At 40.1% G+C, this 13,924-nt stretch overlaps 1 protein-coding gene across 5 annotated transcripts in view; it reads right to left on the reverse strand.

The window, feature by feature from the left end:
* Positions 1-13,924, reverse strand: part of MSANTD3 (Myb/SANT DNA binding domain containing 3) — a 38,585-nt gene that overhangs the window by 4,880 nt on the left and 19,781 nt on the right. For all 5 annotated transcript variants that reach the window (XM_082468778.1, XM_082468776.1, XM_082468775.1 and 2 more), the window contains one exon: positions 8,192-8,642. In XM_082468778.1, coding sequence (XP_082324904.1) covers positions 8,192-8,609 — 418 coding nt within the window. In that variant the 5' untranslated portion in view covers positions 8,610-8,642. The remainder of the gene's footprint in view (positions 1-8,191; positions 8,643-13,924) is intronic.

The following is a 13,924-nucleotide window of genomic DNA, read 5'->3' on the forward strand; positions in this document are numbered from 1 at the left end:
AGATTTTACAGGCACAGAGTAAATCAATCCTATTTCAAATGACAGGGTCCCCCACGACAGGATGATCCGAAGTAGCATCTGCTCTGGTCTGCATGTTCACAGGTACCCCTGCCCCACCTGACTTCTCAAAAACCCATAAATCGAGAGCAATTTTCCCTGAAGAAGTAACGATAAAGGGTTTCATTATGTCATTTCTGGCACTTCGAACTACGGAACAGTGGTCAGAGATTGTGCTTATCAAGAATTGCAGACCTGGCTATGTGGATATAAATCCTAACATGACATGTGCACGACTCCCACTGAGCAGAAGACCACAGTACGAGGCCAGCAGTGGGTTTTCAGATTAAGTTCTCCCGCAGTCTATCTCCCTCTCCGATTCTCATTCAGCCATGAACACTGAAGTTCAGTCTCCACAAGGGCACCTTTGCTGTGGGTCCTGGTCACAGGTCTTAACCCTTACCCAGGATAGCCATCTTAACAAAGGTTCTTCCTTGAAAGATGAGCCTACACGCCCTGGCTTAACTTCCTCAGACTTCTCTTCAGTCTCCTACATCTGGCTGTTGCCTCTAGCACCGCCATCTGGGGGTCAATATTCAGATCCCAAAGACACTTTCCAACATCCCTCGTATGTAACTTCTCCCTAGCACTTGACAATCCTTCTTGACATTTCTTTCCTCTATTAGCTTCTGAACCATCGCTCTCTCCTAAGTTTTCTACAGCCTCCTTTCTGATTGCTCTTTAAGTCTCCTGTCAGGACTCACACTTAAATCTTCCCCTGGGGTTCCTATCTTTGGCTCTGTTTTCAATCCACCCTAAGTAACCCTCATAATCTGGTTCCGACCTTCCTTTATCTTCCTTGTCTTACTCTTCAAATTACCCTGTGTACCCTCCAATCCTACCACAATCTTTATTTTTTCCCCATAATTCTGTCTCACTGCTCCTTCAGCTAAAGTTGGGCTCACTATTTGTCCCCACTCCCCTACTCAAACACACACTCTTACTCCAGTTTCCCCTTTCAACCTCCCGCATAACCCCTACTTCATTCAGGATCAATGCCACTTGCTGTGAAACCTCAGCCCTCTCCTTTCTCTGTACATACTCTTCTGTTACAGCACTTAACACATTCTAGTATTATTTGGGGACCATGCCTTAATCATATCTTTTATCCTTGGGCACCAATTATTTTGCTTGGTACCTAGTGGATGCCTAGTGAATATTTATGGGCTGAAGCTTTGAACAAAAGGGGAAAAGAGCTTATGGATACAAAAGGATGCCACGTTTGGTGGTGCCATGTTTGCACTAGTATTTTTATTGGGCAATGATACAAGTGTCAATTAGGAAGTTTCAATAAGGAAACCACTAACCCCACTAACCCGTGGAGTCTTCTAGCTGTGACTCCAATGCCTTCTTGGGAAGCTTTATATTTCCAATAATGAGAATCATCTCCTTGAAGAAAAATAATATCAATTTATTAACAGAGTTGATTACATTATTACATCCACTCCATTATTCCAGAAGATGTGATGCTGGGAATGTTAATGGCTACTGGGGGAAACCTAACTCATAACAGTCTGTTAATAAAAGGAAAATGGCTACTGTTTATTTAGATTATTTCACTCCAAGGGGTTAGGTAACAACCATAACTAGTCCCTAATTAAGGTAAAAGAAAAGGTAAAAACCTTACTTTTGAAAGAGAAGGTTAAAAGGACCTCTCTGTCATCCAGAGATAATGAAAATGTCTCCCTAGGAATCTTTCCCAAATCCAGCGGCTATAGCCTCAATTAGATGTCCTTCCTTCATGCTCCCACTGGTTCCTAAGCCTACCTCTGGCAGAGCACTTGTTAAAACTGGCGGTTTAACTACCTCCCCTTCAGGTCTCTGATTACTTTGAAGACAGAGACTGCCTCTAGTTCATCCTCCTGGAGGACCCAGAACAGGGCCTGACACACTGCTAGGCATATAAGAAGCGTGTGCAGGATGAATTGGCTGCAGTAGGTCACATCCCTCTCAACACAGCACAACTGTGTAGAAAGAACAGTGTTCTGAGTGGAGAGCTGAGGCACAGGACAAAGTAACAGGAAAGGCTTGGCACTGAGAATAGGATCCCTCAGATGGGATCAGATGCAAAGAGGATTACCTCATCCGTTTCCTTTCTAGTCTCAGATCTGAAACTGTCTTCAAAGAAGACTGGACACATTAGATGTGTTTTGGTACCTTTAGCCTCTTTACTCTTTGATTTCATTCCAGAGGATAGTTCTGAATACTCCTCTGAGCCTTTAAAGTTCATGCCCTGACAATGCTACTCATCTCTCCCAATATCCAAATGCTCATTTTTATCTCAGTAATTCTTGGTTTTAGGAGCGTTTTGATGATGGTGATGGTGATGATGATGACGACGGCAGCTACCATTTTCTGAGTAGCTAACCAGGCATTAGGTTAGTGCTTTGCAGCATTACCTCATTTAATCCTACAGCAACCCTCTGAGGGAGGTATCAGTATAGAAAACCAAACACAACATCTAAAGTCATTTGGCTAGTTCAAAGAACCAGGACTCCAATCCAGGTCTGCACAACTCCAAAATCCAAGCTCAGCTACTACAACACCTGGCCTCTCACTGCGTCACTTGCTCAGCTGATCACTTATGTACCTTAAAATGCAATCTCCAAGTTGTATCAACTACAAAACCATCTATTATTAAGAATATGCGTGTATATCCTAAATTCTGATCTCCAAATTTCTCTCTAGAGTTGTGAACATGAAGACAGCATGTTTATATCCAAGAGCAGAGAAATGACTCTACTTTAAAACTAATTTTTTTAGTTTAAATGTGTGCTCACAAACGCATTTTAAATTTAAAAAGCCAGGCCTCTTAAGACTCTGGCAGAAGCTGGGGCTTAAAACTAGAGAAGCTCAATGGAGTAATTAACTTTCACACAAATATTAGCTCCAATGAATGGAAGCTAGTGTTCAGATGGGGAGAATCTCCTCTTAATTCGAGAAATACTATCCTGGGCATGGCAACCTTCTGCAAACACACACCATGTAATATCTCTCCCAGGTAAAACAAAGCTCACCTGAAGTAGAAAACAATTCGATCTTGTGCAAAATGGATAGGAAGGCCTAAAAGCTTTCCTGGGAGCAGAGAACACAGTCAAGGGGGTGTTCTTCCACTTGGGCAATCTGAGTACGTTTAAGCTCATCGGGAAAACCTACTAAGGCAGTAAAAGGATGGGAAGGAAACTGTGTACAGGCTGAAGCTCAGCTCTTCTTAGCAGAACAAAGGAAACAGGATGGACTGGGAACACGGATAAGTAAGATGTGGGTGATGCATACTACGGAATATTATCCATCAACTAAAAGAAACAACTTAGACTGACACACTGCAATGGGAATAGATATTTAAAACATTCTAAGTGAAAAGCAGCAAAAGGAAAAGGAATGGTATCTACTGCAAAATTTTTAATCCATGTAAATTTAAAATATATGCACAAACACCAACGCATGCTTTCAAGAACATGTGAGAGAATACACAAGCACCTTAGAATGATTAAGGTGCAGGAGAAAAGAATGAAAGTGGTGAATGGGGATAAAAAAGTAATAAATGTGTAAGTAACAAACAAAAAAAGGGCTTTTCCAGACCAATGATGCTAGTGTGCCATGACTGGTAAAAATATAAGTCAGTCCCCTCTACTGGAGTTCCCACCCCCAAAAGAATAGGATTGGACTAAACAGTGATAATAATGGAAATTATTAAGAAATGTTTGCATTATTTAATATAGCTTTGCATACCTATGTCTGTGTTACTGGATTATAGCTTTATAGTAAAGAAATAATAGCATATGAATTAAGTGTAAGTTCTCTCAAGATATTTGAGTACTACTGAAAGCTTAGTTTTCCTAAGTGTATTTGACATTTGGCCATCCTTCCCTCCCGGCCACCCCTAGCAAATTTTGTTGGCTCCCTTAGTTTGTTCTGCAAACCTCTTCCCCAAAGATAATGGAAGATAAGTGTCAAAGGCAAATTATCACAGATCATAAATCTACAGGGTATAAATTGTTTTAATATATTTAAAGGGAAAATACTGGTTTTTTACAAATACATTCCTAAGTGTTAAATTTTAAGACTACTGTGTTCAACTACAGATGTACATTTTGAGCAAGTCATTGACAAAGCTAAGAATATGCATGCAGGGGACGGTGATCAAGATGACACAGCTGTTTTTGATAATTGGAATTTTGTATTTAGAGGTTACATTTTGTCAGCTTATGAATGGGCAGCTCCTGGAGAGGTCACAGGGTCCCCTTCTGGCCTGTGAGTTTAGTACCACTGGCCTCAGGAGTCCCTGTTTGTCGTTGGCTTGCTTTTGAATTACTTTGGCCACAAGTTCTGAGACAATGCTGTGTAAAACAGGAAGGGGCCATCCTGAAGGGTGTTATTTGTGAAAAGAACTTGCTGAGTGCCTTCACCAGAGGCAGTAGAGTCTGCAGTTGAACCACAATAAATGGGGATAATTTTGCATGGCACAGACGTTACAGTAGTTGTCTTTATGATAGGAACTGATTCCTTGAACGTATAATTGAACTCTAAAATGAACTATGCCTCTATGCAGGTTTAATGAAATTTCTGAGGTTGCTGAAATTTGTATATTTGTTTTCCTTTTCCAATGCAAGATCTGCTGATGAGGGGAAATATCTGACTGGTTTTATTATGGTTTATACATGAATAAATGGGATATTTAGTTCTGTACATAAATCTACAGTGAGTACATACACTGGAATGAGAGACAATCATATTAGACCAAATCATCAGATCAAACGACAAAGACATACTTTTGAGGCTTGAAAGTTCAAAGCTGACATTGACCTCTTGAAGGCCAGTTTTCCAGCCATTTGCTGCCCTGGCTCAACCCTCCACCCCACTCTCACATCCACATTTGCAGCTGGGTTCCCCTCACTTCCTCACTACTGGGGATTGTGACAGCAAATTTAGTTCACCCATCCGTGGTATGGTCTGCAAAACTAACTCAAAACCAACTCCTTCGTTTTACAGAAGGGGAAACTGAGGCTCAGAGGGCATTTTAAAAGTGTTTGTTCACTATCTTGAGACTCTGTGGAATTTTTAATCACCTTATTTTAAGTCATTCATTATTGGGAAAATCAAACCCCTGTTACAAAGGAGAGAAGCCAAATAGGTTCAAATGAAGAAGCACTTGGAATTTCTGGATTTTACTGTGTATTTGGTATACATCATGCAACAGGCCCTCTGTTATCACTGGAACATAACCAGACCCGGGTACCTTAAGGTCTAACAGCCTTAAGGGCATAGAACATTAGATTATTGAAGAATCTGAAAAAAAAAAAAAAAAAAAAGATGACACAGCTGAAGCCATCTCACACAAGAAACAGTTGGAGGGAGGCCTCTAGTGGAATCTGCCAGGCTCCTTCCTGTTTAACAAATGCCAACAAATCTTTCGGCACCTAATTCTGTCACAGGCACTCTGTAAGGTGTTTGGACAGAGCTGGCCGATAGAAATGTAATATGAGATACATACGTAACTAAAAATTTTTCTCATAGGCACATTAAAGAAGTAAAAAGAGGTAAAATTAATTTAAGTAATATATTTTTGATCCAATATATCTATCATAGTATTATCATTTCAACATTTAATCAACATAAACATTGTTAGTAAGATATTTTATTGATACATTCTTTTTTGGTACTAAATCTTTGAGATATAGTGTGTACATTTATAGCACATCTCAATTCAGTCTCCCCACATTTCAAGTGCTTACCAGCCTCATGTGGCTTGTGGCTACTGTACTGGACAGCACAGTAGAGACAGAGAGATAGTAGAGATAAAGTTAGTAGAGATAATAACTGAACGCACACACACACACACACATACACACACACACAGAGTCCATGTGTGTCAAAATACACACAGTGGAATGTGAGCCATAACCCTATAGCAGGTTTTCAACCTCTTCCCCAGCAAGACCCAGAAGGGATGATTAACAATTCCAGCTTTCTTTTTCTTTCTTAAAACTAAGTTGAAATGCAAAATGAGTGAGGTAACCTCAAAGCTGTTTAAATGTATGGAAAGCGTTCCAGTACCTTAACTACTAGAGTTTACAGATACTTTGGACACAGTTCCCAACTGACAAAGCAGCATGCTTCTCCACCGCCCTCCAGATGTGACCTGGAAACAGGAACCAGGAAGCATATGGCTGTACTTTAATAATCACCAGCAAAGAGAAGTCTCATGTGTCATATATGTACAAACATCCAATTTAAAATAAATCTCTTTTACAAGTGAGTCTCTAGCAAATGTCACTACAGGAAGGACACTGAGAATCCGTATTTATTGCCTTCTTGCTGGAAATTTAGAAATTGTTTTTATGAGTAAATGCACTACATTCTTTCCTCTAAAAAGCAAGAGAAAAAAATCTGTGGAATGGACTTTCTAGATCCTACCCTAGAATTTGAAAATGGGGAAATAAGACTGTCCCGTTAAAATAAGTCTATGAAATCAATACGCAATCATCCAGATCACGGATTTGCGAAGTAAACTGCATGCAGTCCACACCAGCATCTTCCTCGGCAACATCTCCCAGGGAATATGAGCAATTTGAAAAGCAGTCCTGCTGATTCACCTCCCTCCCTCCCCCAGCACCATTCCTTTCACTGCCTCACAGACACGCAATCGCTCCAAGGCCAGCATAATGGAGAGGAACAGGCTGAAGCTATAAACATCTCCAAAGCAAGGACACTCAATTAGCAGCGGGCCCCCTCCACCACAGAAGCAGCAACAAGGAGGGGTGAGAGAGAGCTGGCAGTGTCCATATCAACACTCTCTTCTGGGAGCTGCCCTGGCTGGGGAGCTCAAGAATCAAAACTCAGACACAGGGTTCCTACCCTGAGAAACAATACATGAGTTTCTTGACATTCACCACTATGGTTGCCCAACTGGCTCCCTAGACTTAACCTTGGCCAAATGATCAGAAAACAAACATTTGATCATAATTTAGCTTCCCAGGATGATCTGCCGACAGGAAAAAAAAAAAAGTGCTCATCAAAAACATGTATTCTGTTCACTTGGTTATTATCTTTTCCACTCTATACGGATAACATTCTTGGTTTTAGACAATTTCTTGTGACTTTTAATTAACCAGTCCCTCAGAGCTCAATTTACTCTGGGGACACTAATAAGTGAATTTCTCATCCTGCAAGCCAAGAATCGGATTTTCCTAGGCAAATGCTTGCTTCCTGGGTCCTTGGAGCACGTTATGAACAGCCCTCTGGCCTTCCCAGAAATCTTCCTCTGCTTCAAGTATATTTTCTGCAAACTGCAATCAATCTTTATATAAACTGGTCATTCCTATCTTAAAAGAGGCAGGAATTATTGGCAATTTATCTATATGCATCCTCACCCTGCCCTTGCCTGGAGACATTTCAATAAGCCCCTTAATTCCAACTTTTTAAAGCCATGACACACTATCGCTACAGCCTTGATTACATGACATTCTTTTCCTTCCCCAAGAATTAAGTATGACATTTTTCTCTTTTCAGTGGAAGTATATTAAAACTAAAATGATTTTTTTCCAGAATTTCTCAAGTTTCCTAGAGTGCACAAACCAAAACTATAGATCACAATATTATAATGGGTAGAAATGCTGGTTTTTAATCGGGGTGACTGCTAAATGGGTGTTTGCTGTATTAGTCTCTGTACTTTTCCTAAGTTTGAAAGAGTTCACTTTCTTAATGTGGCATTTTGAGTAACTTAATGCAGAGCTTTGCACATAATAGGTCCTCAAAAACTATTTTTTGAAAAAAAATACAATAGAGTGAATGAATATAAATCCTCCAGTTCTCTTTAATATATTTGAGATAGATTGAGATAAGCAACTAAGATACTTCATTAATAACTATATTAATGTAGCTCCTTATTTTTCCTTCTTAAGTAATAACAGAGATAAGTGAGATCTCTCTAAGAGAGACACGAGGAGATAAGAGCTTCTATTTTTATGTACGACTTGAATGTCCTATCTAATTGGGAAATTTTGTATTGAGAAAGTCAAGTTTGATATGAAAGTTTCTTTTTTCTAAATTCCCTCAAAATGAAGGACTTGAAAATCACAATGTCAAACAGGTACCCAAGGAGAACATGCAAGCGGGCGTCAGGCACCGATACCTTGGGTGGCGGCATCAGCGTGGTACTCGGGCTCCTCCTCGGGAGGGCTCTGCAGGAAGTACAGCTGCTCGGGCAGCATGTTGGCGATCTTCTCCTTCCCCAGGACGTGGGTGCTCAGAAGGGGGCTGACGCTCCGTTTCACTTTCTCTCTCCTTTCATGGGCCATAATCTTTTTGGTCCGAGCCTTGATGTTCTCCCAGCACTTCTTCAGCTGTTTGAAATCCCGCAGCGACACGCTGGGCTGCGAGTTGTATTCATGGGCGAGCGCCTGCCAGGTACGTTGCTTGAGGGCAATAGTTCGCGCGTCGCTTTTCTTACACTCCAGCACATACTTGTACTTTTCTACTAAAGCCAGCAGGATGCTCTTTTCCAATTCTGAGAAGTATTTGGCAGGTTTTATGATTTCGTTGTTTTGCATTTTCCACTACGTTTCTCCTGGCTGTTAGCTATCCTGGAACAGGAAGTTTGAAACAATCAGTACCAACTCCAGCAATAAACAAGTCAGCGAATCACTCAAGCTCTATCCCTGACTTGATTCCCTGGTCTGAAATACGGTACTTTCTTTTCCACTCATGTTGAATTGTGGTATTCTCAAGAAAACATTCAGAAGATTATAAGGAACGGGGTTTTTACTTAAAAGTAGATTTTCAGGTAGGACCTTTGCTGTAGGTCTTGACCATTTTGTGATTATCTGGTACAGAACAGCAAAAAATAAAGTTGAACATCTATGTGGAACTCTAATGTGTTTATTTATTTCTGCTTAATATTAAGGAACAGATAATTCCCCAAATTCATGTTAGGCAGCTTTTAAACTAAACAGGTCTCTCAAAGTTTTGTCACAGCTGAAGACAAGAGAAGCCACTGAGTGATCTAATACAACAGATAATGTAACTACTACCAAGATTTCAGAATCATCCAGAAATCACCCCAGAAGATCTGACATTTCCATCACTATGTCTGTGACCTTCGTTAGGTCCATGCTCTTAGAAGAACCTCAGTTTCTTTACCTTTAAAATGAGGGCTTGGAGTCTGTGATCCTTAAGGTCTAAGGGCCACTTTTATTTTATTTATTTTTCTGTTTTTTAAACATCTTTATTGGAGTATAATTGCTTTACAATGGCGGGCCACTTTTAAAAGTGTACAGTTCTGTGTAAATAATTAATATAATTTCAGAAGTGTAAGGGCCTGGACACTTTAGAGCTTGAGTCCAGTGCCTCTCTTTTTTTTTTTTCCTGGACATTTCATATAAATGGAATAATTCAATATGAGGTCTTTTGTGACTTGTTTCTTTCACTTAGCATAATGTTTTCAAGGTCTGTCTATGTTGTAGCATGTATCAATACTTCATTCCTTGTTATTACCAAATGCTATTCCATTTTATAGATGTAGCACAGTCTATATCCATTTACCAATTAATGGATTTTTAAAATTGAGATATAGTTGACATGTAACATTACATTGGTTTCAAATATACAACATAACGATTTTATTTATTTATATATATATATATATATATATATATATATATATATATATACACACATACACACATATGGAAATGATCACCACAATAAATCTAGTTGACATCCATCACCACACAGTTACAATTTTTTTCTTTTAAGATCTATTCTCTTAGCAACTTTCAAATATACAATATAATACTATTAACTATAGTCACCATGCTGTATATTACATCCCAGGACTTACTTACATTATAACTGGAAATTTGTACCTTTTGACCACCTTCACCCATTTTGCCCCCCCCCCCACTCCCCATCTCTGGCAACTACCAATCTGTTCTGTATCTATGAGTTCTTTTTCTTTTTTCTTCTTATTCTTCTTCTTTTTTTTTTTTTAGATTCCACATACATGTGAGATCATACAGTATTTGTCTTTCTCTGTCTGACTTACTTCACTTAGCACAACACCCTCAAGGTCCATCCCTGGTGTCGTATATGGCAGGCTATCCTTCTTTTTTGTGGTTGAATAACATTCCTTTGTGTACCTATATACCACATTTTCCTTATCCCTCTTTTCAATTGAGGGAACTAAACTAAGGGCCAGTAAGGTGAAATGGATTGTACAAGATCACAAAGATGGTGACTTCAGAAGTCAAGAACCTGGACTGCCCTGATAGTTTGGTAATCTTTTTTTTAAACACACCAAATAATAGCCATTTTTTTAATGCATATTCGTTTAACGTCTTTGTTCACATATTATAGTAAATGTTACCAATTTTATATTATTTTAAAAATGTGAAATGACATTCTATTTTCTCCCTTATCATTATTACAGTCTACATACCTTTTTATATTTTAGATAAAAATTGTATATATTTAACATACATAGAGAAATGATTACTACAAACAAGCTAAATAACATATCTCCTCACATAGTTACCTTTTATATGCGTGATGAGAGCGCCTAAAATCTAGTCTCATCGTATTTCCAATATTCAATACAGTATTATTAGCTACAGTCATCACTCCTGTACACTAGATCTCTAGACTTATTCATCCTACATAACTGCACTTTGTACCCTTTGACCAACATCTCCCCGTTTCCCCCACCCCCCCATCTCCAGCCCCCAGTAAGCACTGTTCTACTCTCTGCTTCTGTGAGTTTGAATAGCCTGGTATTCTTAGTATCATTTCACAACTATCTCGTGAGCTCTCACCTTGGGTGACTCCAAATTACTCAACCATGACTCCCTAGGTCATCTTGCCATCCTCCCCAGTGCTGAGCCAGCATCTTTCACACAATAAATGCTTAATAAATGTCTTATCCCACTGAACCTATGTGTGTTTTATGACCACACAGTTTTCCACATCTTTTAATCACAGGAAACTTCCTACAAAATTAATCTCTCAGTTACATTATGGCAAGAATGTCGCTAAGCAACAGAGAATGCAGCAATAAAGCAAGTGTTGCATGTCCCCTTTGTGGAAAGGGCCGACACGCCCAGTCCTCCTTACATTCTCTAAGCCTCTGATTTTTCAGAATAACAGGCAAGCATCAAGATACTGATGATATAGTCCATTTAAAACTGACCAACTGGGCTTCCCTGGTGGCGCAGTGGTTGGGAATCCGCCTGCCAATGCAGGGGACACAGGTTCGAGCCCTGGTCCGGGAGGATCCCACATACCGTGGAGCAACTGGGCCCATGCACCACAACTGCTGGGCCCGCACTCTAGAGCCCACAAGCCACAACTACTGAGGCCCATGTGCCTGGAGCCCATGCTCTGCAGCGGGAGAGGCCACCGCACCGCAATGAAGAGTAGGCCCCGCTCACCGCAACTGGAGAAGGCCCACACACAGCAACGAAGACCCAACACAGCCAAAAATAAATAAATTAATTAATTAAAACAAACAAAAAAAACTGACCAACCTGTATTGAAAGAATTAGAAACTAACTTGAAAGGAGTCCCACTGGCCAAAAATGGGACATTTGAACAAGGGTGATGGGTACACAAAGATTCATTAAATTATTCTCTTGATCTTTGTGCACGTTTGAAAAGTTCCACAATACAAAGCTGGGGGGTGGGGGGAGGCTGTGACTTTTAAGTTTATGGTACACTGATTTAAAATCACACCATTACAAGTCAGCTTTTCACCTACTATGCCTGGGGAGGGGTTACTATAGTTGTAAATAACTGAAATCTGTTAGATCTGAGGCTGGAGGGGACCCAGCCAGATCAGAGAGCCTTGAAATAGAGGCCAAGGAATGTAGGCTTTACATGGGGACAACAGAGCCTGGTCAGGGTCCCCCACTATGTACCACCTCCTCCCAAAAGTTAAAGTTAGTGTCATCAATGTCTCCAGATACAAGATACCTCACATTCATCATGGACACATCAGTATCAGAAATCGAGAGATTTAGACAAGTCAAAGGTGGTTTGGCTCTCAGGTCTTGGGCAAAGAGAAATGAGGGGGAATTTATCTTTGGAGATGTGTCCCTGTACCCCTAAATTATCAGGCCTACGCTTCAGTCACGTTGCTCTAATATTCCTACAATGATCCAATCTAGGCCCCTTCTTCCCCAAAGGTCCAAAATTAATTTTTGACTTCATCAGTACTCCTATTTCCTATAGATTGGTGTTCCCAAACTGAAATTTATTAACACACCCTACCTATATCTCTTCTATATGATCTCTATCTGCCAAGATGACTACGTTCAACTTTATGTTCTATAGTTTTTATTATGAAATCAATAGGTATACTGAATGTTCTTAAACTACACAGCCCCCAGAGCAGATTCTGATCTGAAGCCCATCCCAACTCTTCTGCCCCCAGAAGATGTCTACCCACTCTTTTTAAGAATCACTGCTCTAAGGATTGGGAATCTGATTCACAAATGAAAAAGGGATTGTTCCCTGTTTCATTCTATTAAAGGTAATGCTATTTTATACATTATACATTTTTTCTTTTTAAATAAATATTTTTTTCTACCCTTGATTATTTCAAGATAAATTCCCAGAAGAGGAATGGTTGCCACAAAAGATAAAAACACTCAAGACTTTTGTTCCATCACCATCTGCCCTCCAGAAATGGTGTACTAATTGACATGCCCACTTCATTGACTTCTGCTGTTAACATTTTTTAAATCTATGCCAACTGTGGAGGTGAAAAAATGTCCCTTCATTGTTTAGTGATATATGAATTGCAGCTCTCGGCAAATAAGCCATACTCTGCCTGAACAAAGTCCCTTTGATACTTAGTGGAAATGAAACTACATGGAATTAGTTCCAAGCAATTTAATAATTCTTCCTCACAGTGTGTGCAGTACCACTAACTGCCACCAGGTGGTGGTGGGCTGGGGGGTAGTCTAAATTCATAAGGATCTTAACCTAAGTGTGGCCAGTTGAGTCTCTAATAAGAGCAATAATTACAATAGCAGATAATTTTTATTGAGCCTTTACTGTGAGTTTGACACAATACTAACTGCTTAATATGCACTATATCATTTAATCTTCCCAAAAATAGCCCCTGAGAGCATCATTTGTTACACTGTTAAAAAAACCAAAAACCAAAAAAAAAAAAAAAAAAACCCACAAAACTTTATGAAAGTACCAGAAATACCAGAAGAAATTACACAATTGCTCTCAAAAGCAAATACTCAGAACTACCAACACCTGGGGACCATTAATAGCCTATTAATTAAACTATTATTTAATCACTAGCTAAGTAAATCCAAGTTACCAATTTACTTTGCTTAATTTTGTAGAACAGCAGGCCTCCCTCGGCCATGTGGTTGCATCCTGCCGGGCTATAAAGGGATTCTGGTGTGAGACAGTGTATCCTAAAGGTCCCCTATGGATCCCCAACAGCCTCCTGAAGCAGGCTGTTTATCCCCACTAAACCAATTATTATTCCTATTTCCCGGATCAGAAAAGTGAGGCTCAGTAACTTGCCAGTGATCACACAAATAGTAGCAGCACTAGGATTCAAACCCAGGTCTGACTCCATGCCCAGGCTGCTCTCTGATCTGCTTAGCCCTCTTCTTTCAGACCTAGTGACAGCCTCTAGTGCTCCAGCTCAAATTACATATCAATTAGCAATCTGATTGTCAGCAGGGACAACCTAGGAAGAGCTGTGCCTGCTTCCCTCATCTCCATTTGTTGGCTCCTCCCCTCCCTTCCCCACTCCCATCACCTCCCCCCTTCTAGGTCTCAAACCTAGGGTCCACAGCTCCCCACCCCAACCCAGGTGCACCCCTCTCACTCTAACTAGGGT

The sequence above is a fragment of the Balaenoptera physalus genome (assembly GCF_965194825.1).
Source record: "Balaenoptera physalus genome assembly, chromosome: 7".
In the NCBI taxonomy this organism is placed as follows: Eukaryota; Metazoa; Chordata; class Mammalia; order Artiodactyla; family Balaenopteridae; genus Balaenoptera; species Balaenoptera physalus.